The sequence below is a fragment of the Micromys minutus genome, assembly GCF_963924665.1.
Source record: "Micromys minutus genome assembly, chromosome: 29".
Classification (NCBI taxonomy): Eukaryota; Metazoa; Chordata; class Mammalia; order Rodentia; family Muridae; genus Micromys; species Micromys minutus.
Window position 1 is genome coordinate 31,586,696 of NC_137964.1, and position 25,089 is coordinate 31,611,784.

Consider the following 25,089-nt stretch of genomic DNA (forward strand, 5'->3'; position numbering starts at 1 on the left):
ACACACATACACCACACATGTACACACACTCATGCACACACACACAGCACACAACACACATGTACAGACACTCATGCAAACACACATACACCACACATGTACACATACTCATGCACACACACACACAGCACACAACACACATGTACAGACACTCATACAAACACACATACACCACACATGTACACACACTCATGCACACACACACAGCATACAACACACATGTACAGACACTCATACAAACACACATACACCACACATGTACACACACTCATGCACACACACACAGCACACAACACACATGTACAGACACTCATACAAACACACATACACCACACATGTACACACACTCATGCACACACACACAGCACACAACACACATGTACAGACACTCATACAAACACACATACACCACACATGTACACACACTCATGCACACACACAGCACACAACACACATGTACATACTCATGCAAACACACACACACATACACCACACATGTACACACACCCATGCACACACACACACAAACACACATGTACACACACACATTCAGACACACACACACAAACACACACAATCAAATTCTTTGCTGCCGTCTTGTAGCCTGTAACTTAGATTGAGGCAGGATGCTCAGGCCCTATTCACCAGTCTGATGTTCACAGTATCAGAGATTTCACCCAGGGGCTTCGGGTGACTTCAGCTGGGGCTTTCTCACTTACCTGTCCTTAAGGTGATAACTGAGGAATTAGATTCACCTATGACCTCGGGCCAAAGGCAAAAAGACACAGCCCTAATAACCCAGCCTTAGAAATCACAGACTGTCATTGGTACCATATATATTGGTCCAGATTCAAGAAAATGGAGACTTGTCAGGGCACCAGAAACCTCCTTAGAGGCTGTAGACACATATGACATCTGCCAGAACTTTAGAATGTGGCTTGCTGTTTTCTCTCAAACTCTAATTTTTGTGTTGATTATATAAGATAATATTCACCAAACCACAACAGAGAGCTAACAGTAAACTCCAAGGTCTTTCCAGCTGTCTGTCTCTCATCCATGGTTCCTTCTTGTTCCTCAGTTCAGCATCCTGCAACTCATTCTTTGGTTGACCCGTGAATCATCCTCCCAGACCCATGAGTTTTTGGGCCTCTAAAAGAACAGGGAGAATGTCATGGAATGGGTTTTCCTGAGAACTCCCTCCTCTGGCTCCTCACTGAGCCCCCCGGATGTCTTGGGGAGTGGACAAAGGATCACAAGGCCAGGTGCTGGGGCACAAGACACAGAGAGGTTTCCAGTTTATATGCAAAAAACCTAAAGGGAAGGAGCTTAAATGATGTAGAGGAAACAGGGCTGAGCTGTGGAAAAAGACTGCTTAGTCCTGGCTGTAGTGAGAATTCAGCTGAATGATGTTAAGGAAGCATCTGAAACCTTCCTGAGCCTCAATTTATATACCAGACACCTTCAAAGACACTTTCTTCTTAAGACTGGATAAAATTAATAGATACCTTGAAATTGTTTATGGCATGTTATGGGAGTGGCATGATTAGAAGGTGTGGCCTTGTTGGAGGAGGTGTGGCCTTGATGGAGAAGGTGTGGCCTAGTTAGAGTGGATGTGTAACTGTGGGTGTGGCTTTAATATCCTCATCCTAGCTGCCTGGAAGCCAGTGTTGTGCTGGTACCCTTCAGATGAAGATGTAGAACTCTCCTGCGCCATGCCTACCTAGATGCTGCTCATGTTCCCGCCTTGGTGATAATGGACTAAACCTCTGACCCTGTAAGCCAGCCCCAGTTAAATGTTATCCTTATATGAGTTGCCTTGGTCATGGTGTCTCTTCAAAGCAGTAAAACCCTAAGACACACCTCTTGGACAATTTGTAGAAATTCTGATGCCTAGCTCTGTAAATAGTAAAGTGCATTGCTGGTTTGTTCTTGGTCCCGTTTAGACATCACTCTTGTGACCTGTTCTACACCGGGCAGGCAGACTCTACCACTGTCTTAATATCCACACACAGTAGTGGTGTGCAATGGCCACATATTGAACCAGCTGCCCACCTCTGACTCTCCTCATGCGGAAGCAATTTGGGGTGGGGGGGGAATCACCCTTTCTTGTCACTTTCTTCCTGAGAGGAAGTGCATGTGATCCCATCACTGGCTCCAAGGGTAGATAGATGATCCCAGTCTTGACCAATCCAAAGCAATCCATCATTTCTCTGGCCATGTTGATCAGATCAAAGATAATCATAGGATCCAAGAAATCAGATGAGGATTTGTCCAGAATCTTTGTGGAGAGAGGAAGCTACAGAGTGTAGTAACTTGAGAGCAAACCAAAATCAGAGAGAAGAGATATGAAGAGATGCTTGGGTTTGAATAATATTATTAAAGGCCCAGGATCTAGCAGAGAATACACCGTGCCTAGGGTATTCAATTTCATAAGCACAAAAATACTCTTGGCTTATTTTTACTTTATTCTAATTTCGGTTCAATTTCTATTATTTGTCGGAGAAAGGAACCTGGCTAAATTTAAACCTTCCTGAAAAGGTGGGTGAGTTTACAACACAGAAAGGCAAGGCATGAACACAGCCTGTAGTGTCATCCTTGTTTCTAAAGCTTCTTGGAGGTTTTGTTCCCTCGAGGTCTGCCCACAGCCCTTCTCCCTTCTCCTTCAGAGTTCTCGGTCCTACACAGCTGCTTATTGACCACTCCCTGCCCAGCACCAACCTTCTCGAAAGCATTTATGACGGTATTTCCCTAAAAGTAAGACCCCCTTTTCTAAGGAGAAATTATGTTCCAGCTGCTGAGAAAATAAAAATTTCACTCCTCTGCCTATAAAGTGAGGAGGCTGGGCAAACCGTTCGCTGCGATTCCATGCCATTTAAAAAACGTGGTGTGCCAAATATAGGAGCGCTATTAACACCGTGGCATAGGAGAATGCCTTTCGAAATGCACTTCACAACCCATTAGAGGGTCCTGGAAACAATTTACTGGGTCATAACCAATATTTTTAAAAAATGAAAGGGAACAAACTGGAAGATAATAGGGTGTATCATATATAATGGAGGTGACTCCGGGCTCAGGAAACTTCAATTATAAACATACATGTGCTAGACACATGTTCTGCTTCTCGGATTGGATCCATTTTTCACTGTGTGCTATGGTATGAAAATATTGAAAGCCGGTGGCAAAAAAAAAAAAAAAAAAAAAAAGTGTGCAGCCAAGGAGAAGTTTTCAGAAAGTTAGAGGTGAATTTAATTTTTGCTTAAATCATAAGAGAAAAGATCACTTGTTTTGAAAGATATTAGGCCTTCCGAAGACCTAGGGAAAATGCTAGCAATAAATATGCCCCACAAGCAATAGACCCAGTAGTATAATTCATTTTCTGTCGCTAAAACAAAATACCCATGGATGGGTTACTATATAAAGGAAAGAGGTTTGTTGAGCTTGCAGAGTTGGAAGCAGAACAACTTCCAACTCTGGTGAGGGTTCCCCATGCCGATATAGGAGCATGGTGGATGAATGTGACAAGAGGGAGAGGCTGTGTGGCCTGACAGGAAGCTAGGAAGAGATGCAGTGGTGGAGCTCACTCTTCTATAAGAGTGCTTGCACTGGAAGAGACTAATTTTGGGTCTTAAGAACTGCCCAGATCTCTTCTGAGTGCAGAAATGCTGATAACCTAGTTGCTTCCCAGTAGGCTTCTCCTCTTAAGGTCCCTCTGCTAACACCTCCACATGGAAGACCCAGCCTCCAACTCCTGGACACCTGTGTCACAAACCACATGGGAGGCAACTTTGTTGCTTTATTTGATGTTATTGCTTGCTATCTCTTTTGTATCTTGCATGTTTCCAGGATAAACAAGTTATAAATGTAAGAGGAAAGATACTTTGTTTTCTGCCCTTTCAAAGATTTTAATTACTTTCAATTAATATAACAGTTCCATGCTGTATATACAATTTTTCTTGAGCATCTCTACCTCCAGATGCCCCTTCCCACTGCTCTCTTGACACCCTCCAACACCTCCCACATTCATATTTCTCCCTTTTATACTTATAAGCCCTCCAATTATTGTTTATTGCTCAAACAGTGGCTGCTTTTGTTGACTTGATCTTGTACTAGCCACAACTACAGTAAGTTCATGAGTGGAATGGCTGTGTTGTATCCAGAAACAGCATTTTACAGCACTCCTCTCCATACTTCAGATGCGACATTCTTTCCACCGGCTCTGACCCTTGTGGGGAGAGTTTAAATGGATGGTATGCCATTTAAGGCTGAAGGGGTTTATATAGATGTCTGTCTAAGGCTAAAATGATGTATGTCCCATCTGTGGTTTGAGTATGGCTAATTCAGGGCATGGCACTATTTGGAGGTGTGGCCTTGTTGAAGTAGGTGTGGCTTGTTGGAGTGGGTGTGGTTTTGTCGGAGTAGGTGTGGCCTTGTTGAAATAGGTGTGGCCTTGTTGGGAGAGGTGTGCCACTGTGGTCGTGGATTTTAAGACTCTTATCTTAGCTGCCTGGAAGCCAGTATTTTGCTAGCAGCCTTCAGATGAAGATATAGAACTCTCAGCTCCTCCTGCACCATGTCTGCCTGGATGCTGCCATGTTCCCACCTGATGATAACAGACTGAACCTCTGAACCTGTAAGCCAGCTCCAATTAATGTTGTCCTTACAAGAGTTGCCTTGGTCATGGTGTCTGTTCACAGCAATAAAAGTCTAATTAAGACACCATCTAAGGCTAAAGGGTTTATAAACATGTCTATCTATGGCAGAATGCTCAATAGTCATGTTTTCTCAGTTCCTGGGCTAGTTTTGAATCTCTTTCTTAACTGATGCCCATTGTGGATAGAAGTTTCTCTGGCAAAGGTTGAGAGTTAAAATAATCCAAAGGTATAAACATAAACATTTAGGAAAGAGTTCTATAGGACTATTTAGCAGATACCAGTAATGGGTTTCCTAATACGACCTAGACTTTTGAATAGGTTTACAGAACTAGGCTTTGAACTCTTCTTGTGGAACAGCCTTCACATCCAATTAAAAAGCATTTGGCTTCCCCACAACAGCCATGCCACTAATGCAACAGTGGTCACCTCTTGCATGACAGGTTCACACTGTAGCATGCAGGGTCTAGCACTGGGTAAGTCCATCAATGACCTTTCTCCTCCAGCAGCTTAGATAGCCCCTTTCAACACGATGAAACCCTAGGCAGCAGGGAAGAATTCTCCAGGCCTATTCCAGGTTGATCTTTTTCTATATCTTAACTTAAGTGTGTGGGGACTTCAACAATGGGTCTTACCATCTAGTACCAGTGATCAACCAAGAGCATTGGAAATAGCCAGTGTCTCTTTGTGGGTGGTCCCTTAACTCATAGGGAGATGTCCCGTGAGATGCCTGTCACTCAAGAAGAAGTAGTTTACTCTTCTGTTTTAAGCCCATGGGGCCTGTCTTTTGGGAGGAAGATGCTTACAAACAAAACTTGAAAAAATCAAAATGGTGTTATGAGGAAGAATGGCAGGGCGAGGGCAGGGTGGTCTGGCAGGACACGCAAATCTTTCCCATTTTTTCATCTCACCGTGCTCAGTGCCTTCATACAGCTGCTGTCCATGTGTCAAGGTGCAGCTGTTTATATTCCAGACGTCACAGCCTTCAACTTCCGCCCGAAAGAGCATAATTTATTGAGGAAGACATGTCACTGGAGCTGAGGAAAACAGAGACGGTTGGTACCAAGGTGCCAGGAGTTGGATGATGAGCAGTCAAGAGACAGGAGTGTGTCTCAGAGATTGTCCTTGGATCTGATGCAAAGGTGACATCGGACAAAACCAGTAGATAGGGGGACAGGAAAGAGATAAGAAAGCTTTAAACAAAATACTCTTGGGGGAAAAAATCAGACTTTTCCATCAAGTGCATCTGAAAAAAAGCCAAGCCCAGGAATGCTTGGACACATTGTGAGTTTGAAACTCTAGGCTCTGAGAAGGGGACTCTAAGTAGGGAAGGGACAGAGCAGAAAAAGGAGATGAAGGACAGACAGTTGGGGACTTGGATTCTTATCTGTAGCTTGTGTGGTTCCCCTCCCCTAGGACACTGTCCAGAAGAGCTGTATGTGACCCAGAGACAGTCTCACCTCATCGTGGTGCTGATGGATCCAGCAGCCTCCCCAAGGGTGTTCAGCCCTCCAGGGAATCTCATTTGTACTGGAAGCCATTGTTTTTCTTTTCTTTTCAGAAAGTGATCCCACCCACCCACTCCCACCCTTTGCTTCTGTGTGCTACTGGGAGGACAGAATTGAAACACATTTTCATTGCTGTGTTTTAAAAAAAAAATCATGCAACAGCTAGATGAAAAAAGCTTCACAGCAGGAAAGATGACAGCCAAGTGCCAAGTTATCTGCATTCTAGATGTCCTCAGGGTCACCTGTCACCTCTAGGGCACTAACTGAGCTCCCATGTTGTGCATTGCCTTTCTTTGGGGAGACACCAACAAACTTCTATTCATCCCGGCTTGGGCAGTAATGGTAGACTGGTGTTCCAAATACCCGGGTCACCTTGTACAGCAATTCCCTTTGGATTGGAACATTCCCTCTGTGTAGGCCTGGGAATGACACTCAGGGGGTAAATAAACTTCACATGTCTGAGGTGTACAAGACTCCCAAGGGTCCTTCCCCAGGGTTCTTGAAGCTGTAAACAGCTGCTGGGGAAAGAAGCTCAACCAGCCAGCCAAGATGCAAGAGGGAAGAGCCTCCTACAGAGAGACAGAGTGTTCCAGGGCTGCAGGTTTTGTGAATCATCAGTGGTGAGCTGAGCTTTTTGTGCCTGTGGTACTCTATGTCTGGTTTGCAGGTAAGACCACTGCATCTGTTCTTGAAGTAACTTTTTGTACAGAAGAATACACAAGCAATAATGTATGCTGTCTAGCATTTGGACAGTTGGCATTCCCCGGGGAACTGCTGGTTGGATGGAGAGGTAGATTATCATCAGCGGGATACGTTCCCTGAACTGCTCCACTCACCATCCCCCCCCCCCCCCCCCGCTCTGGCCCAAGCACACTCCATCCTCATTTCCCTCCCTTCATCTTCTGCAACATTGTATTATTGAATCTGCCTCTTGTGTATGTTAATGGTTGCATTGTACATTTACAGACCTTCTGGCTATAATGGATAAAAGAGGAATGAGTTCTCCCCTGAAAATACTTAAAAAAAAAAAAAACAGTCAAACAATATTATGAAACAAAGGTTTTTAAAACATGAGTTTATAAATGACCAAGGGACTGGAGACAAACTTGCAAAGACTCAAAAAGAGAGCCCAGTTTACACGGAATACAGAGTTGCTTGAATGCAGGGGAGAAATGGGTGTGTTGATCCCTGAGATGGCATGACATGAACCCACAGAGACAAAGGCACCAGAATTCCCAGAGAGAGTATGCACAAAATTAGAGCCTCGCCACAGAAGAACTCAGATATCCCTCAAAGGTTCCCTGCCATGGCCTTCCAAAACTTCTGCACTTGCGTGAATCATTCTAGAACAAAACACCAGAAACAAGGAGAAAGAGGGGCATCAGGACGGAACCTCACAGAGAGACAGTAATGGCATCAGATATGACGAATTAGGCTGGGAAAGCTCATTGGTTGTGGAACAATGAATAGAGTTCTCAGAAAGGTTTATTTTCAAGTTTAATCCAACGGGTTGGAAAGTAAGCCTGGGAAAGCTTAGACTTAACTCCATCCCAGTACAAAGCACATGAGCATTCACAGGAACAAAAAGGTACCCAGTATCCAGGAAGATAAAGGTGATAATGTTTGATAGTCTGTGAAAAATTATCATACGTGCAAAGGAAAGTGGGGAAACATGACCCAAAATAATGAGAACCAATGCATGGAAACTGACTTGTAAATTATAATTGCTCACAAGTCAGGATATAAAGCAGTTAGGGTAGATTAAACATGTTATTCGGGGATGCAGGGGATGGGGAAGGCTCAAATTGGACCAGAGGGGTAAAAACTACCTTAGATGAAAGTATCAGGCAGTGAAGGAGGTTAGACTTCAATGATAGGGAACCAGAACAGCTTCTCAGACACATTTGTCTCCTCTGTTTTTCTTTTGTAATGTATGTGAGTAACTGTCACTGTCCTCAGACACACCAGGAAAGGGCATCAGCTCCCATTACAGATGGTCGTAATCATGTGGTTTACCGAGAACTGAACTCAGGCCCTCTGGAAGAGCAGTCAGTGCTCTTAACCACTGAGCCATCTCCCCAGCCCTGTCACTTCTGCCATTAGGTCTTCCTTAGATTCATTTTATTGTTTAATTATGTGTCTATCTGTGTCCATATATGGGAACCCGTAATGGGTACCCTCAGAGACCAGAAGATGGTATCAGAAAATCTGAAGCTGGAGTTACAGGCAGTGGTCAGCCCAGCAATGAGGGTACTGGGAGCAGAACTCAGGTTCTCGACAAAAGCAGCAAGCACTCATGACTGCTGAGCTACCTCTCCAGCTCCTACAGTCTTTCCCAGGATGACTCTAATGTCTCAGTCTCTTTGTGTTTGTTTTTGCCGTTTCTGCTTTCCTTTTGGTTTTCTGGTAATCTGGACCTATATCCTGGCATGCTGATCATATTTTAATTTAATACATAGGAAAATATTTATTCTCAAATCTTAATTAATTGCAATTTCTGAGGTCAACTACAGGCAAAAGACCATCTACAAGTCAGGGATGAAATTGGCTTAGCCCTGTGTTAGTATATTTTTCTGTTTGTCATAACTCTTAGAGCATACCTTATAAGTGGATTCTAACAGAAAAAAAGAAACTAGGAAGTGAGGGGGGAAGGAGGGAAAGGGGAGTGTGGATTTCCCAAAAACAAAATGACTTGGGAGCTAGTAATGGTTAAAATTTATTTTCTATTATATTTTATACCCAGCTGTTCTGGTTGGCTCCAGTTTCAACTTGTCACAACCTAGAGTCACCCAAGAAAAAGGTATCAGAAGAGGGATTGTCAGATCCAATTAGCCTGTCTCCGAGGCACTGTCTGGAGTGTTAACTGATGCAGGAGGATTAAGCCCACTGTGGGCAGCATCAGCCCTAGGCAGGTGGTTCTGGACTCTGTAGGAAAGCTAACTATGCGTGAGCTTTTCAGCAAGCCAGCAAGCACCATGCCATCCCAGTTTCTGCTTCACTGTTCCTGCGTGAGTTCCTGCCCTCACTTCCCTGCACAATGAATTCTGGCCTGCATGTGTCTGTCAGTCAGACAAGCCTCTTTCCTCCTCTAAGCTGCCTTTTGTCAGACTCTTTTATCACAGCAACAGAACAGAAAACTAGAGCATCAGCACATATATGTGCATATTTTAGTCTGATATATAGATACATAGATAAATAGATGGATAGATAGATAGATAGATGAGAACAGAAATAAATATGCAGGCAGATAATTATGTCATTTAACTCCACAGTGACTCTACCTCCTTGATAGGCACCAGGTTGGTAAGAGTCTCATGGTTGAACAGCACACAATCCTGACAGATTGAATGGGAGGGAGTGATCGTAGGGCAAGACAGGAAGCCCAAGAGCTACTCAGAGATTGGGGTTCACACACAACTCAGGGGGTTCTAAGGAGAACACCTTAATATTCGGAGGGCAGAATCAATGACTCAAGGACCTCCCCCTGGACCCCATCTCCTAAAATTCATCTCTTCCTGCACCCCAGTGGTTCCACACCCAGGGCATTTCCAGCATATGAACTCTTGGAAGAGAAACCCTAGCAGAGTGCTAACCCCTGATGCTATCACATGACACTGCTGTCACATGACACTGCTGTTATGAGGTTATGGTGGGGGTGGTTGCCAGCCTTGAGTAATAAACTCTCTCTTTTGACCTTCTCCCCAATAGAATCCTAAATGGAGTAGGATGGAGCTGGTCCCCCACAATGAAAGTCACTACGATTTATTTATAGAATGTTCTTCAACCTTATAGGTTTGTGCCAGCTAGTTGGGGCATTAGGGCAGACTTCAGCAAAGGGGTATATTTGTAGGAAGACGGTCACTAGTAATGTGTCCTTGGAGTGGGTATCTTCTCCCTGCCCCTTCCTGCCTTCCTCTCTGCTTCCTGCTTGCTACAAAGCATGCAGCCCCATCCTCCACATGTTCTAGCCAAGCACATGGAGCCAGGCAACAGACCAAAGGCAGAAACCATCTTTCTTCTCATTAGCATTTTGCTAGATTTTTGTTTTGTTTTGTTTTTGTTTTGTTTTTTTGTTTTTGTTTTTTTTGTTGTTTTTTTTTTCCTTTAGTTCCCAGAAAGCTCACCGAGTGAAGATGTTGGACAAGACACCAGGAAGACATCAGCTCTCGGCTTCATGTCCTGGCACTGTGCCCCAAGGTGAGAGGTTGATGCTCACTAATTGCTTGGTCTCAGGCTCTGCGGCCAACAGAACGCCCTCACACCCTCAAGACTCTGCCCAGTTGTAGACTCGGGATAGGAATGGGTCGCTTTCTGTGTAACGGTAAGGAAACGGCTCAGCACAATGCTTGAATGACATGCTCTGGAATCCCGCTTTGGCAAACCTTCATTTTGAAGCCACACTGAGATGTATCTGTAATAGGGAGGCTGTTTATGATGTATCAGTTGAGGAAATGGCTAGTGAACAGGAGAGATCATGGGGATTTCCATCCTTCTTGTAAATTATTGCTAAACCACCTGGAACCTTTATTCACTCACTCACTCACTCACTCACTCACTCACTCATTCATTCATTCAATTGAAAAACCAGTGACACATCACATTTAATTTTAAGTCACTGACTCCGAAAAGCTTCGGTCTTCTTCATGATCCCAAACCTCCAGTGAAACCCTACTATGTGCAGCCTTCAGGAAATAGCATGCCGAGTGCATTCTTGGCTTGAGATAAGAATCAAAAGCACCACCAAGATGGCTGATGTGTTGTTTCTAGGATGTTACACAGTGACTATTTATTGTCTTGCCTCTGGAACTAGGCTTCAGGAAGACCAAGCCCCGAGTACTCCCTGTGGAATCAAAGGAGCATCCTTCCTTGCACCATCTCGGTCGTGAGTGCGTGTGCTGACAAATTACATGTGATACAAAGTGGGAAGGAAACAAATTGTCATTTGCTTTCTTCCCTTCTGTACAAAGTTGCCGACCCCTTAGACTGCAGTTTGAAGAGCAGGACAGGAATGAGGCAGCGCCGGTGAGCACCCCAAGGGGCAAGGGAGCGTGCTGTAGTCCTCCTTTAATCTAATGAAGTGGATTCATGGAAGTGGTCCAGATAGACATTAGCCACTGGTATTTATCCTGGAGGCCCGACATTAACAGATTGCCAGCTACCAGGTGTCGAGGGAGACCCAAGTTTTATTCTTGCCTGGGGCCCCATAATTTGTAACTCCAGCACTGACATTTCAGTAAAAAACCCCCAGAGGGGGCTCTCAGTGGCACTTAGATACAACGCAGTAAGGCATATTGAAGGTTCTACCCACCAAAATGATGACGTTTATTCATTCGGTGTTTAATGCCAAACATATGTATTAGTCACGGACATCCGAGTGTTTACCAGATCTTGAGATTTCAATTCAGCTAACCCAGCTGGTGTCTGACACCTCCTGAAATTTTTATTCTACTTGATACATCTATTTTTAATCCCTCTGGACGCCTTTCCCTTTTGGCAAATAGGGGGAAGGAGATGCCTGCCGCTCCGCGCCCTTCAGTCCATATTTTGCATAAATCTAAAGGTAGTTAAGAATTAAACAATCGCCTCAAATCACAGTTGTCAAATGTTTCACTGCGAGGAGACACACTCACCCCTCTAGAGACGTGTGGGCCTCCCGGTGTTCCAGGGATGTACGGAGAGAACTTCCTTCCTTCGAGCATCCATGAGACACCCACAATGCAAAGGAGACAAGGGAGACAGATGATCAAAGGCAGCAGAAATCTCATGTAATAAGAGTAAGTGGAGACATGTCAGAGCTGAGGTCTGATGCGCAGGCTTGACGAAGGTCTGAACTCCATGATTCTACCATCCCCACCGGCCCAGTCTGCGTCGCTCAGAAGCTGAGAGAGGAGTTTGGAAATACTTGCTTGTCTGAGGGACCATCCAGGAAGTACCAGCAGGGGGAAGACAGCAGAAGGAGAGAAGTCAATCAGCCAGTCTCGGGGTGCCTCCGCTGGTGAAGGGGGGCTACAGTACTGAGAGGAAGAGAGGATGAACCCACTAGCTTGCCTTGAAACTGTTCTTAGTGGGTGCTCAATTCTTACTCTCGTGCCGGTGATCAAGTAAAAGTATAGACTAGTATGTGATCACCAGTGTCACTTGTCATAGCTTTTGGTGCTGCTTCTAGGAATTCGGCATTTGTCACTGGGCTCGGACTTGGATGAGAATATTAGAAACGGTGACCATGGGGCTTTATTTGCTGCTTTGTTTGATTGCTACCTTGTGTGATCAGCTCCTTTACTACTTCCCTTTACTCCGTCTTTGATCTAAGAACTGACTGGTGTTGGGATGTACCTAGAATGATATAAAAGCAGGCTGGAGAGACATAAAGCCGCCTCTGACTCAGCACTGGCTGGAGTCCGGTTATAGCGCCATCTAATTGTTTCTCTTCTTTTTCAATCCTCACTTCCTCCCTTGAGACCCTGCTGACTGACTGAGCTGGCTTGGACAGTCATTGTAAGAAATGTGGACACAGACATGACAATGGAAGACTGCGTGAAGACATACAAGGAAAAAAATGGTGGCCGTATGCAAGTAAAGAGAGAGTCCTGGGAAGGAACGGAGTCTCTTGACTTCAGAGCTTAGTGACGAGGAGATTATTCTCCGCTGTCTAGTCACCTGGTATGTACCTAGTGTGGCATTCCTTACCGACTAACACACCCATTTTTGACCATGGATCACATCCTGCACGTACTCTTGAAAAAGCCGGCTGTAAAGTATGGCTGTGACAAAAAGCAAGAGGCACAAAAGTCACCGTGGCACAGAACGCAAAGTTGATGGCACCCAGTCTGATGCTGGCTTGGTGAGTTTGGCGGTATGCATTATGTATACACGTGTCCTTGGTGAGAAACCGAAGCTGCTTGAGAGTCAGACACAAATATCATTTTAAAAAATAATTTTAATGTACTTTGGGGGGTTTTGATGTACTCCTCCCCAATGACAACCACATTATTAAAAAAAAAAATACTAATTTATGTGAACCTACTTCTTTAATACATGGGACTCTCAAGATGCTACTTTTGCCCTAGAGGTCATAAAAATAAATAAACGAAATAAATTAAAATGGCAAAAGGAATTAGTAGGAAGCAGAGGTTGCCATTTCCCAAGGAAGTACAGGTTTCATGCTCATAGGAAGCAAACATTTCTGCTTAGGGGCTGGGAGAATGAGAAGACTCGGCCCCCGATTATATCAGCTTCCAACCCATTGTCTATTTCTGCCCTCGACGGGAGCTCAGAGCACCTGGGAACATTCTTTCTGGAAGCCACAGTATCCGGTCATAACCAACCATCACACCATCCAAAAGCCCCCGAGACAAAGAGTTTTGAAATCATCTTTTAAAGTCATGGCGGAATTACTAGCTCTGAAGTATTGTGTTGCATTGGCCAAGACTCAGAACTATTCCACGGAGAGGTTCTACCCATTAATCTTTCCTTCTGCCCTCAGAATGCTGTCTCCTTCCCCTGTGTTTCTTTATGCTTCCGGTTGTATTATCGTGTCTTCATTTGCCTAACAGGATGCCCAAGACCACATGACTTACAGAGGGAAAAGGTTGACCTGACTCATGGTTCTGGAGGCAGGAAATCCAGACAGTATGGCACTAGCTCTAGTGAGGGACCACCAGCTGCATTCATCGTGGCAGAACACCCGAGCAAGAAAGATCACCTGCAGAGGCAGGGCATTAGAGAAACAGGGAGAGGCCAGCCTTGTTCTTTTGTAATCATTGAACCAACCAGCATCACAGAACTGCATTAAATCCTTCCCGGGGAAGCACTCTTTAAAGACCCAATTACTACCCAGTAGACCGGCTCCTTAAAGTCTCACCTCCTCTGCATCACCACGCTGAGAACTAAGCTCCCCAAACAAGAAATGTTGGGAGACACACTTAAAATATATCAAGACAGTTATTGTACATATGGAACCCATTCTGGAATGTTCTTGAAAAATCTCAATTGAAATAAAATTTTATTCTGTGTGTGTGTGTCTGTCTGTCTGTCTATCTGTCTATTTCCTTTCTCCTCTCTCTGTGTGTGCATGTGTGCTTTTTGTCTCTCTTCTCTGTCTCTGTGTATCTCTGTATGTTTCTGTCTGTCTGTCTCCCTGTCTCTGTCTCACTTTCTTCCTCTCTCTGCAGTGTGTGTGTGTGTGTTTGTGTGTGTGTGTGTCTGTCTGTCTATTTTCTTTCTCTTCTCTCTCTGTGTGCATGTGTGTCTTTTTGTCTCTCTTCTCTGTCTCTGTGTATTTCTGTGTGTATGTTTCTGTCTGTCTCCCTATATCTGTTTCTCTCTGTCTCTCTTTCTTCCTCTTTGCTGTGTGTGCGTGTGTGTGTGTGTGTGTGTGTGTGTGTGTGTGTGCTCCCCAGCTAAGCAGATTCAGAGGCATTCAAAAGATCAGAGAGCTCCCTTAATATAGTTGACCCCCAAGTTAACAGAGTGTGCTTTGGTTCATATGGTTATAAAATAAAAGTAGGTAACTTTTGCCAAGTGTTTATTAAATGCCAGCCAGTGGACTAGATGTTTTCTGGAGATTGTATCTTTCCAGGGGTGTACAATTTCCACCACTCTATGAGGGGAAAATTAAGGCTCTAGGAGAAATTATCTAGGTAGTGTTGCCCAGCTGGTAATTGTGGGGTGGGATTTAAACACTGGTTTAATTCGTGAACCACATGCCCAGGAAGAAGCCAAGTAACGTTTGCTTGAATGCTCCGAACACTGGGGAGCTCACCTGTTGCTTTAAGCCGCACAACCCTTGACCAGGGAAGGGAGATGTTGTCAACCGTCTGGGACCAGAGCTCTGTGCACCTGTCCTGTCCCTTATTCTTGGTGACAGGGCACATGGCTGAACTGTGGGTGCACATGACTTTCACAGGTGTGTTAAAAGCTGAAGCTGGGAGAAGGGCAAGAACGTCTTATGATCAGTCAAGTCGCACAACAGGATTTGAACACAGGTCTTCTTGTTCCAAAACCCTCTTGATTCACCAGTTCTCACACGACTCAGATAGGGGAGTAATGTCAGAGAAATGGTGCTGGCCTCACCCAGCACTTCCTCCATGGAAGTGCTGTGTGTGGACTGGCTCCTTCCGTGTCAGCCTCAATCCAAACAATTGTTGCTACTGAGGCTGCTCAGGGACCACGCTACTTTGAGGGAAGAGCCTGAGCCATTTTCCCATCTCTTCCTAGGTCATTGAATCAACTAAATGCCCCTCGGCAAATGAATGGACAAAGCATGGTCTCAAGGCTGGAGTATGGCTCCAAGGTAAAAAGTGCCTACCGCTCTTTTAGTGGACCCAGGTTTGGTTCCTTCCCAGGGCCCACAAAGGGCAGCTCACAACTTCCTGTAACTCCAGCTCCAGGGGAGATCTGACGCCCTCTTCTGGCCTCAATGAGTACTGCACTCAAGTGTACAGACAGACAGACACACACATACACAAACACACACACAAACACACACACAGCCAGCACAAGCACATGTAATCTTCAACGCAATCTCTGCCTGCATTCAACTCACAGTAATGGTGTTATTCCGCCATGAAATTACTCACTTTCAAGGAAAATGGATAGAAATGGAAATTACGTTAGGTGAAATAAGGCAGACTCAAAAAGACGAGAATTGTGTGTTTTCTTTTATATTTTGGAATGGGGGGAAGTGCAGGAGTGTAGGAGGGAGGGGAACGAGGCATAAGGAGGAGTGAATTGGTTGAATTACATTACCCGCAGACATGGAAGTACCCTCGTGGAACCCAGGACGCTAGCCCAATCACTAGTAAACAACGACGCTATGCTTGTGGGGAGATGTTCTCAAGCCGAGCACAAGCCATCCTCCTGTTCCTGCAGATCATGTAGAGCTAGCTGACTCCATCTCCCCCAGACCCACAATGCCCTATAGCATCCCTTCTTCTGCTCTGCCAGGCTGAACAGTTCCCAGGCTTCCGGCTTTCTCTGGCCCAGCCCCATCCTCTAACCAGAGCTGCATTTACCTGCAGCCTTCAGAAAACACTCTGTGGTTGCTGAAAGCTACCCACAGAGGAAGCAGGCTGACCCACACTTCCTGTGGAGCGGAAGGTCAGATTCAGTCTGCAGACAATGGAAAGAACCTAACAGTCCAAGCGAGAAGGTAGAGAGGGAGGGCCATCCTGTAGTGGGAAGGGGCCTGAAGGAAGAAGGACCTATGGTGGTGGGACCGTAACCCTCACGGCTCAAGGTTTGGGGGTGAAACACAACCGGATTGGGGCAGAATAAAATACAGCCAGAGGGAAGACACATGAATCAACTATATGGGTTAAATTGCTGCAGGCCGGCAGAGAGCAGGTGATCTATAAATATTAGTCAGTGTTAGCATCTGCTCAGCTGTGAGCCCAGAGCAAGGCCTGATGCTTCCCAGAGTCAGTACCTACCGACAGGCACCTGGGCTACCCACGAGTGTTATTTCTCCCATCCTTAGCCACCAGTGTTAATCCTGCAGCCCCCATTTCAAAGACCTGGAAGCTCCAAACTCGTAAAGTTAGGTTTCTTACCTCGGTGGGGAAAACCTTGGGGTTTAGAATCAGCCAGTTTGGGTCTGGGATGTCAGGCAGTTCCGAGATGTTGTGCTGTGAAACGCACAAGTAGCTCGTTAGGCTCCCGGATAAAGGTCACGCCCGCATATGTGTACTTGTACTCGTGAATAGATACATATAAATGGGCGCATGCATAAAGCTGTGTCTGTATGTGGGTTTTGAAGGACGCGTAGGAATTTTTCAGGCGGGAAGAAGAACGGGCACCTGCGGCTGATAATTGCAGAGCAGGTGGCACACTTGTGAGGATTTAATATAAAGCCCGAGAAACGGCTCTTGGGGTTCTGCAACAGGTGAAACCGACTTTGAAAAGAAGAAAGCTTACAGGTGATAGAGAAAAGACCAGAGTTCTCCGACCTGCGCAGAACATTTTAAACACCTCCTTAACCCCGACGGCCGAAAGAGAGTTTGGACAAGTTGGCTCCTTGGCCAGGCACCAGCTCAGAGCCCTTTTCCAGCAACCAAGAACACTTGGGGCCCAAGTCTCCTAATCCGGGCCAAGGAGGAAGCGGAACCGCTCTTTGGCGTCCGGTTGCCAGGCAACCGAGCGTGCCCTACCTGGCAGTTTTAAGCCCCAAGGCTGAGCCCCATGGCGGGGCTGGCCGCCTTACTCCCTGGTCTCGCTGGCCGAGGGTAGGGCTTTTGTCTGTAGAGTTTTATTTTTTTCAGTTCACTTTTATTTTGCTTATAGGCGAAAGATTCCTCCTCCTTTAAAAGAGGGAAAACTTACAAAACTGATTTTGTGCGAGTTAAACAGTCTCGGGTTTGCCTGCTCGGGCCTAGCCGGACTTCCTCACCCAGATGCTCAGCTCAGCAACAAGCCCTCGGAGAGAAACCTCTTCGCAGTCCTTGGACTTGGGACTTGGGGGCCTGGGAGAACTTTCTGGACCGTTTCACGCCAGTTGAGTGTTGAAGGCAAGATTCTGGAAGAAAACTAAAGCAACAAGAAGCCTTTCAGTGGAGGCACAGGCTCAAAGACTGAAGGTTCCCTCCCCCCTCCCACGATGACCAAAGTGCCAGCCAACAAAAGGTTACAAAGAATCTCCAGCAAGAAGGCTCTTTGGCTCTTTAATGGCTCAGATCAACTGACCCCGGTAAGTCACCCATCTCTCTGCTAAAACAAGAGCAATAGATTGTTAGGTTCAGGCCCGCCGGGGCGGAGGGGGGTGGGGGATGGAAGGTGGGGGAGCACGGATGAGGACCTAGGTATAATTAACTTGTCCAGACATCCTTGTTGCTCTCAATGGTTGGCTTCGCCCAGAGAATGAAACCGCGGATCTGAGCTGTGAGCTGGGGCTATCCCATTAGGCAGTAATTCCAAAGTGATGGGCAAAATTGAGAGAGACACTGTAGAAAGTCAGGGAGAAATGAAGACGAATTGTAGACTACTATCTCAGAGCTTAGTCCCAGAGAGCCGCCGGGCTGGAGAGACAAGCCCTTCCTATCGCTTTGTGGAGAGGTTGGTTGCAAGGGTGTCACATTTTTGGGGGTAGGGACGGGGCTGCAGGTTGGGCTGGCCGTCTGCCCAATGTCAGGCAAGTTTCTCCATGTCCCTGAGCCTTTCTTTCTCCCTAATGGCACTGGGAGGGGCCAACATAGTAGAAAGAGTAAGAGACTCAACTCATGCGGGGACTGACCGTCTACTTGTGTCTGTGTAAGTGGGTATGAGACCGTATGGGACGAGTGGTTGTGTCCTTGATACCGACTCTGATCAAGGGTTTCCAGATGCAAATGTCATAACTGGAGTAGGTCATGTTTTAAAGTACATTTAACGTTGATGTCTTCGACGCTTCACACCATGGTTAGCCGAGGGAGGGTGGGGCTACCAGCTGCTTCACCCACAGGGATTCAGTGACGCTCAAGGGGCGGGGGGGGGGGGGTTAAAACTCCAATGGTCCAGAATGTTCCAAGGTTTTTCTCCTTATGATTTTGTTGTTTTTCTAGTGTGTCTGAGTCTTTGCCTGCATGCTTTAGATGTTTACTGCATGTGTGCCTCATACCTGTGGAGGGGGCTGGACCCTCTACCCCATCCCCCGGACTGGAGTTAATTGTGAGCAGCCATGAATATACAAGGAATGGAACCCTAGTCCCCTACAAAAATAGCAAGTGCTCCTAACCTCTGAGCCGTCTTTTGGTCCCCAAGATGGCTCCTCTTAAAATAGTGATACGTCTTTGTTCAGCCAGCCCTCCTTGCTCTGCCCACTGGGGATGAACCCTCTACAGCCTTGGGCCTCTCCCGTCCTCTCCAAATAACTGAGTGCATCTGACCCAGAGCATCCCCTCCAGAACCGAACTTCTGGCAGAGCAAGATGTGAGGGAGAGTGAGGCCCGAGTTGGTTGTCACCAGAGCAGGTACAGAGACCAAACGTGGTATCTAAGCGTAGGACGTGGGTCTTAAGGAAATGACCACACCATCTGAAGTATTTTTGCAGAGGTAAAAAGCTTTACTTTTTTCTGAAGAGGGCCTAGCTGTGCTTAGGGGGCCTTATCTGACACCCCTGCACATTCTAGGAGGGTGGTGACTTGGCTCCTGGTGCCTTGCTGTCATGAAACCCGAAGATAGAAAAGAACACCCTAAACTTGGCCACATCTATTCTGGGTGGAAGCCTCCTCCTACCTCAGTAATACAACTGTGAGCAGATTCTCCAATAAGCTGTAGGGCTTCAACCCCGCTCTAAGGGTGACCTCAGGCAAATCTGTTCCTCCCCATCCCTTACGCTGCCAATGTTTAGAAATACACTCACCACTTTTAAATATCTGCTTACTACTGTCAGGGCACACGGCCTGGGGTGAGGTCTCTGAGTACGTGAGTATTCACAGGATTCACAGAAAGGAAATCCTCACCTACTGTCTGTACGTGGGCTCTGGGATCAGAACTCGGGTCACCAGACTTGAGCAACAAGCCCCTTCACCCCACTGAGCCATCTCGCCGATCCCCATTTCTTTAGAAAACAAACAAACAAACCAGCCTGCCAAGCTTCTCTTTCCTGATGGGTTTGGATTTTGTTTATTTATTTACGTGTTTATTTATTCTGTGTCACTATAAAGCAGGCTCCACCAGTTAAAGAGGTGACAGGAGGAGCCGCTGATCTGAGACAATGAAATGACCAACATGGTGTGCCTCTCACCACAGATGAAGTCCAGCTGAAAGGCTCCCACCACGGCTTATAGAAAGGGAGGGTGTAGGGGTAACATTAGAATGGAACCCAGTGCACCCCACTACTGAATGCCAACGCCAAAATGGTGATGTTTCATCTCACTAATGACTGAGGGTTAAGGTACTCTGGAGCTCCTCTGCAGAGCCCTGGGGTCTGGGTCTCTCCTGAGAGCACAGCAGGCAGGCAGAGGGGATGAGGAGCCAGGCAGGACTCCTGAACAGACCTGCCGAGGGGTCTGCTCCAGCTCACCCTGCTCCCAGAGCACCTGCACTCCACGAGGGAGGGGCAAAGGGATTCAGGGACCCCAGGTAGCAGGCGCACACGCTCCACCGTGGTTCTCCAAGCAGACAGGAGGAACTGTGGCATGGTAAAGGGCAGGTGAGAGCCAGGTGATCCCCTCTAATCAAGAACGCCACACCCCCTCACGGAATCGCTGATTACCCTGAAAAAAAAAATCAGTAAATTATCTAATGACCGCTTGTGATTTAATGCTGGGGGTGGTGGGAGGCAGGCAGCCCCTGTGTGAGGCGAGACTTGGGCCAGGAAAATAGCAGAGTCTTCTCTCCCTCCGAGGGGACCTATGGTGACTGCACAAAGCATTTGCAATGTACCGAATTGGTTTGTGTTTGGCTTTCTTCCTCCCTCCCCCCTCCCTCCCTCCTATGTCTACTCCCCCCTTTTCTTCATGGCCTAATGCTCCAGTCTGGTACTATCCACCATAATGAACCTTCGTTGTGTCTAATTGCCAACCCTGTGACAGCAACTCCTCCTCTCTGATCAATTGGGAGGCAGAAAGGAGCTGGCCCGTCCCCTCCTGATGAGGGATAAGCATGCTCTGCAGTGGACTAGGATAAGGCTGCTTTTTGTCCCTCTGCAAAATAGCTGTGCAGTGTGAGGAGGGGACTGTGGCAGGAGAGAGAGAGAGGGAGGGAGAGGGAGGGAGGGAGGGAGGGAGGGAGGGAGAGAGGGAAGGAGAACAGAAAGTCTTCCTCCTGCAATATAAACTGTAGAGATCCCTCCAGGGTGGGGGCTCTCTGCCTTTGAAGTCTGTTCTGCTTTAGACCTGTCCAGGGTGAGTATCTGCGATCCAGGTTGAGTGGAATTGGGGTCCATGAGGCGGACATTTTAAAGACTTAACTAGATGCCTGGGAGGTGCTGAGACACTGGGGTCTGTAGGTCTGTTGTCTCTCTCTTCTGGCTGGCCGTGGATGCCACCACTAATCTGAAGCTATGCCCACCCCCAGCACAAGATCTAGAAGATCTCTCGGTAGAGTGAGCCTTATCATCAGCAAGGACAGATCCCAGCTTTGGGAGAGGCAGAGAGCACAGGCCTGGGGCCCATTTTTGTTTCGCATAAGAGCTAAGACATCGTTCAGGAGTTCACCCTGGTGGCAGAAATTCTGACCTGGTTTGAACCTTTAGGTTGTAGGGAAGGGAGCAGCCATGGAGGATGGCTCGGGCATGTATTTCCAACTTCTTGGAAGCTCTGGCTAGAGAGATCGTGATTTTGAGACCAGCCCCGGGCCATATAACCATACTGTCTCAAAATAATTAGTTTAATCAGTTAATTAAAAAGAGGTTACCCATGAGTGTAGTTCGGGTCCCCAGAATTTAGCCCTCAGTCTGGTCCCATCGTTCACATTGAAATCCCACAGAGAGCTACAGGTTATCGAGGAAAATCAAAAGAAACCACTGTGTATCGATTAGGACCACTGCAGGCTGCAAGCAAAAAACAAGAACAAAAACAAGAACAAACAGACAAAAGCCTACCCTGGTGACATGAACATGAATTGCATCTCATGGTCAGAAGTCTGGAGGCAGGTAGTTTCCGCATCAATTCAACCTCTTCTGCTGGTTACATGACTATCCCAAGTCCAGGTCCCACAGCCAAGAGCCCTGTGCGCCCCTTGGCTGAAACAAGCCAAGAACCATCCCGGCTTACACCCCCCCTCTGTCTCATTTGCTGGGATAGTACTGCCATTTTTTCTTTCTCAGCATAAGAGCAACTGGGAAGATTTCTCTAACCCCAATGCAGAGGAGGCAGATGGCTGCGGTGGAGATGGCGTTGGGTTGACAGATCGTTAGTGACTGATACAAATGAGCTCATAAAGCCTCCGACAGCAGGACCCCTCAGATACACGCTGACAGATGGATCTTAAAAACAAAGGGATCCTTGTCCTAGCCTACTGGTTCCTCAGCCTTCCAGAGCTGCGGCCCTTTAATACAGTTCCTCATGTCGGGGTGACCCACCCCCCACAACCATAACATTACTTCACTGCGACTTTTGCCACTGTCATGAGTCAGTGTGAATGGTTTTAGGGACAGAGGTCTTGTCCAAGGGGTCTCAATGCACAGGTTGAGAACCAGTGTCCAACCCCACCCGACGACTGCACCCACAGTGGCACCCCCAGGAGAGCCATCGGAGGGCCCAGGGTGATCTTCAGTCTTGGTTGCCACAGTAGTTGTGAGCACATTCCCAGGGGATGAAGTAAGTGTGTGTGTGTGTGTGTGTGTGTGTGTGTGTGTGCACGCACACACACACACATGTGCACGTGCTTCTCTTGGCTTCCTGGCCGCCATAATATGATCTGAGAACACGCCCTCTCCGCCATGAGCCAACATAAAGCTTTTCTTTCCATGTCATCTCTATCAGACATTGCAGGGCAAGGTGACTGAGAAACAAGTGTGTGTGTGGGGGGGGGGGTAGTGTCTTCCTGTCTGAGTTGCTAGCCACTCAGCTGATACAGAACCCCAAGTGTGTGCCAAACATGGCGAATGCTGGGTCACGGGGCCCTCCTTCTGGGAACTGAAGTGTAGTCTCACTGTGAAAGGAGAAACCCAGAGCTTTGGAGAGTGCAGGAACTGTTTAACTAGGCCACGGCATGGCTGTAGGGACTCCATCTTGACCTCCTTCCTACGTCTGCACATTCTCCAAACCTCAGGCAGGGCCGCTGGATCCAAACGTTTCAAGAATCTGTGGGTTTTGGCACTGAGGGGCGTTTGCCATTTACATTGGATCCAAAGAAGTCAACTATGCCTTTCTCAGGCTGAACAGACCAACATGATTTCCCCCTCAGACCTTTCAAACCCATTATCACCAGTACTGGGAAACCTTCTATCAAGAGACAGTGCCATCTTCCCGTTCTGAGTTTCTGGGTTCAAACCCCACAGAGGACATCTTTTGTGGGCCCATCCAGATCTCAAATATTTCTGCCCAGACTGGGATATATGCTGTTGAAGGTTCATGTAAGAACCTGGAAGCCATTCCGTGTTGACGGGCAGGTGGTGGCCTGAGGCGTCTCAGAAGACTCTGGGGCTAGGACAGTGTGAGGAGAGTAGAAATGTTTTGTAAGCTGCAGCTGGGGGGCAGGAAGGGGAGGCAGCTCGCCCGGCTACAGGCTAGGGTCATCTTTTGAGGTTACACTGGACACCTACCTACCCTGTGACAAATGTTTGAAGGACATTAACATGAAGCAAGCCCTAAACATTCTCCCAAGGATCCCACACTCCTGTTGGAGAGAATCCTCATGAGTGACTATCAAACAAAGGAGTTCACTAATGCCACCAGGACCCCATCTATAATCCAAACCCACAACTATGCATGCCCCTGACTTAAAGTGACAGGTGACAGTGTCCGCACCAGACCTGTACACACCCACACAAATGGGCGCACTGACTCATCTTCATGGACTTTACGAATACCTAACCCAAACCCAGTGCAACCTCCATGGGCACCCCTGCCATGCTGGGTTGTATCGTTCAGGGAACAATTACTTTCTCGGTAGAAATGGAAATGTTTGAAATGTTTCTGGTACTCCCTGGTCGGGGTAATGCATGGATCCTGAAGCCATAGCTACCAAGAGCTAACTATATAAAGAAGCGTGTAACCTGATTTTTTTTTAATTTTATCTTTGAGATTATAATTTAATTACAGCATCTCTCCCTTTCCCTCCCTTTCCTCCCTCCATATGGTAAGCCCTCTCTACTCTCCTTCAAATTTATGGCCTCTGTTTTTTCTACAGTTATTATATATATATATATATATATATATATATATATATATATATGCACATGTATATATATATTGTATACATATGTATGAGTATATATACACATGTATGTATATGTGTATGTACTCATGTGTCATGTGTATATACATATGTATATACACAACAATGTATATGCACACATACACATATATACATATATAAATATACATATATACAATAATTAGTAGAAAAATATATATATATATTCCTAAATATAACCCATTCAGCTCCTATAATGCTACCTGAATTACATTATGGGGCTATGGTTTGGCACTGGAGCACCAACAAGTGTGTGCTCCCCAGGGAGGGCCACCTCTCCACTCCCAACCTTCCTTGGTTGTCTGTAGTTCTTTGTGCAGGGTTGAGGCCTCGAGCACATTCTTTCATCTTTTTGACATGTCCATTGGAGCCCTCCTTGTTCAGCTCACATTTCGGCGGCCATGTTGGTGAGACCCAATGGGTGTAGCTCCTGGTGTTACCAGAAAACATGATCCCACAGCAAACTCCCTGATCCTCTGGCTCTTACAGTCTTTCCGCCCCCTCTTCTGCAGTGGTCCCCTTAGGAGCTGGGACGTTTTGTAGATAACTCTGTATTTTGATTGGTTGTGTTTTCCTGTAGTGGTCACCGTCTGTTGCAAAGAGACATTTCCGTGATGAGGGGTGAGGACTACACTTTTCTGTGGGTATGAGGATTAACATTCATAGACTGTTGTTAGGGACGATGCCGAACTAATAAATTGGTTGTGGGTTTTTCTCCAACAACCAACCATGGCTTTGCTAGCACTGGGTAGTTAGCCAGGTTTCTAGCACCAGGCATAGCCTCCCTCTGGTTGAGTAGATCTTAAGTCCAATTAAAGAGCTGTTGGTTGCTGCCAAGGTATGTGTGCCACTGCAGCGTACTACAATGCCTCGCTGGTCACTGATGTGGCTCAGAGGTGTCATAGATGGGTAGGACTGCTGGCTGCCTCCCTCCTTTGGAAGCTTGCACAGCGCCCTCTGGTACCATAAGTGTTATTCCTCAGGGAGGAAGCTTTCTGTGACCTGAATCTTGAACATTGGCTGGACACAGACCAGGTGCTGCGAGACACCGGGACAAAGCAAATACTAATTTCCTAGGACATAGGAACCAAGCAGGG

General features: G+C 46.6%; 1 protein-coding gene across 1 annotated transcript in view; it reads left to right on the forward strand.

Moving 5' to 3' along the window:
- Positions 1 to 17,750: 17,750 nt before the first annotated feature.
- The window catches only part of CCDC60 (coiled-coil domain containing 60), a gene marked incomplete at both ends in the record, with an annotated part of 141,217 nt that continues 133,878 nt past the window's right edge, over positions 17,751 to 25,089 (forward strand). Inside the window, one exon of the mRNA XM_080941456.1 lies at positions 17,751 to 17,840. Within this exon, the coding sequence (XP_080797582.1) occupies positions 17,751 to 17,840 (90 nt within the window). The remainder of the gene's footprint in view (positions 17,841 to 25,089) is intronic.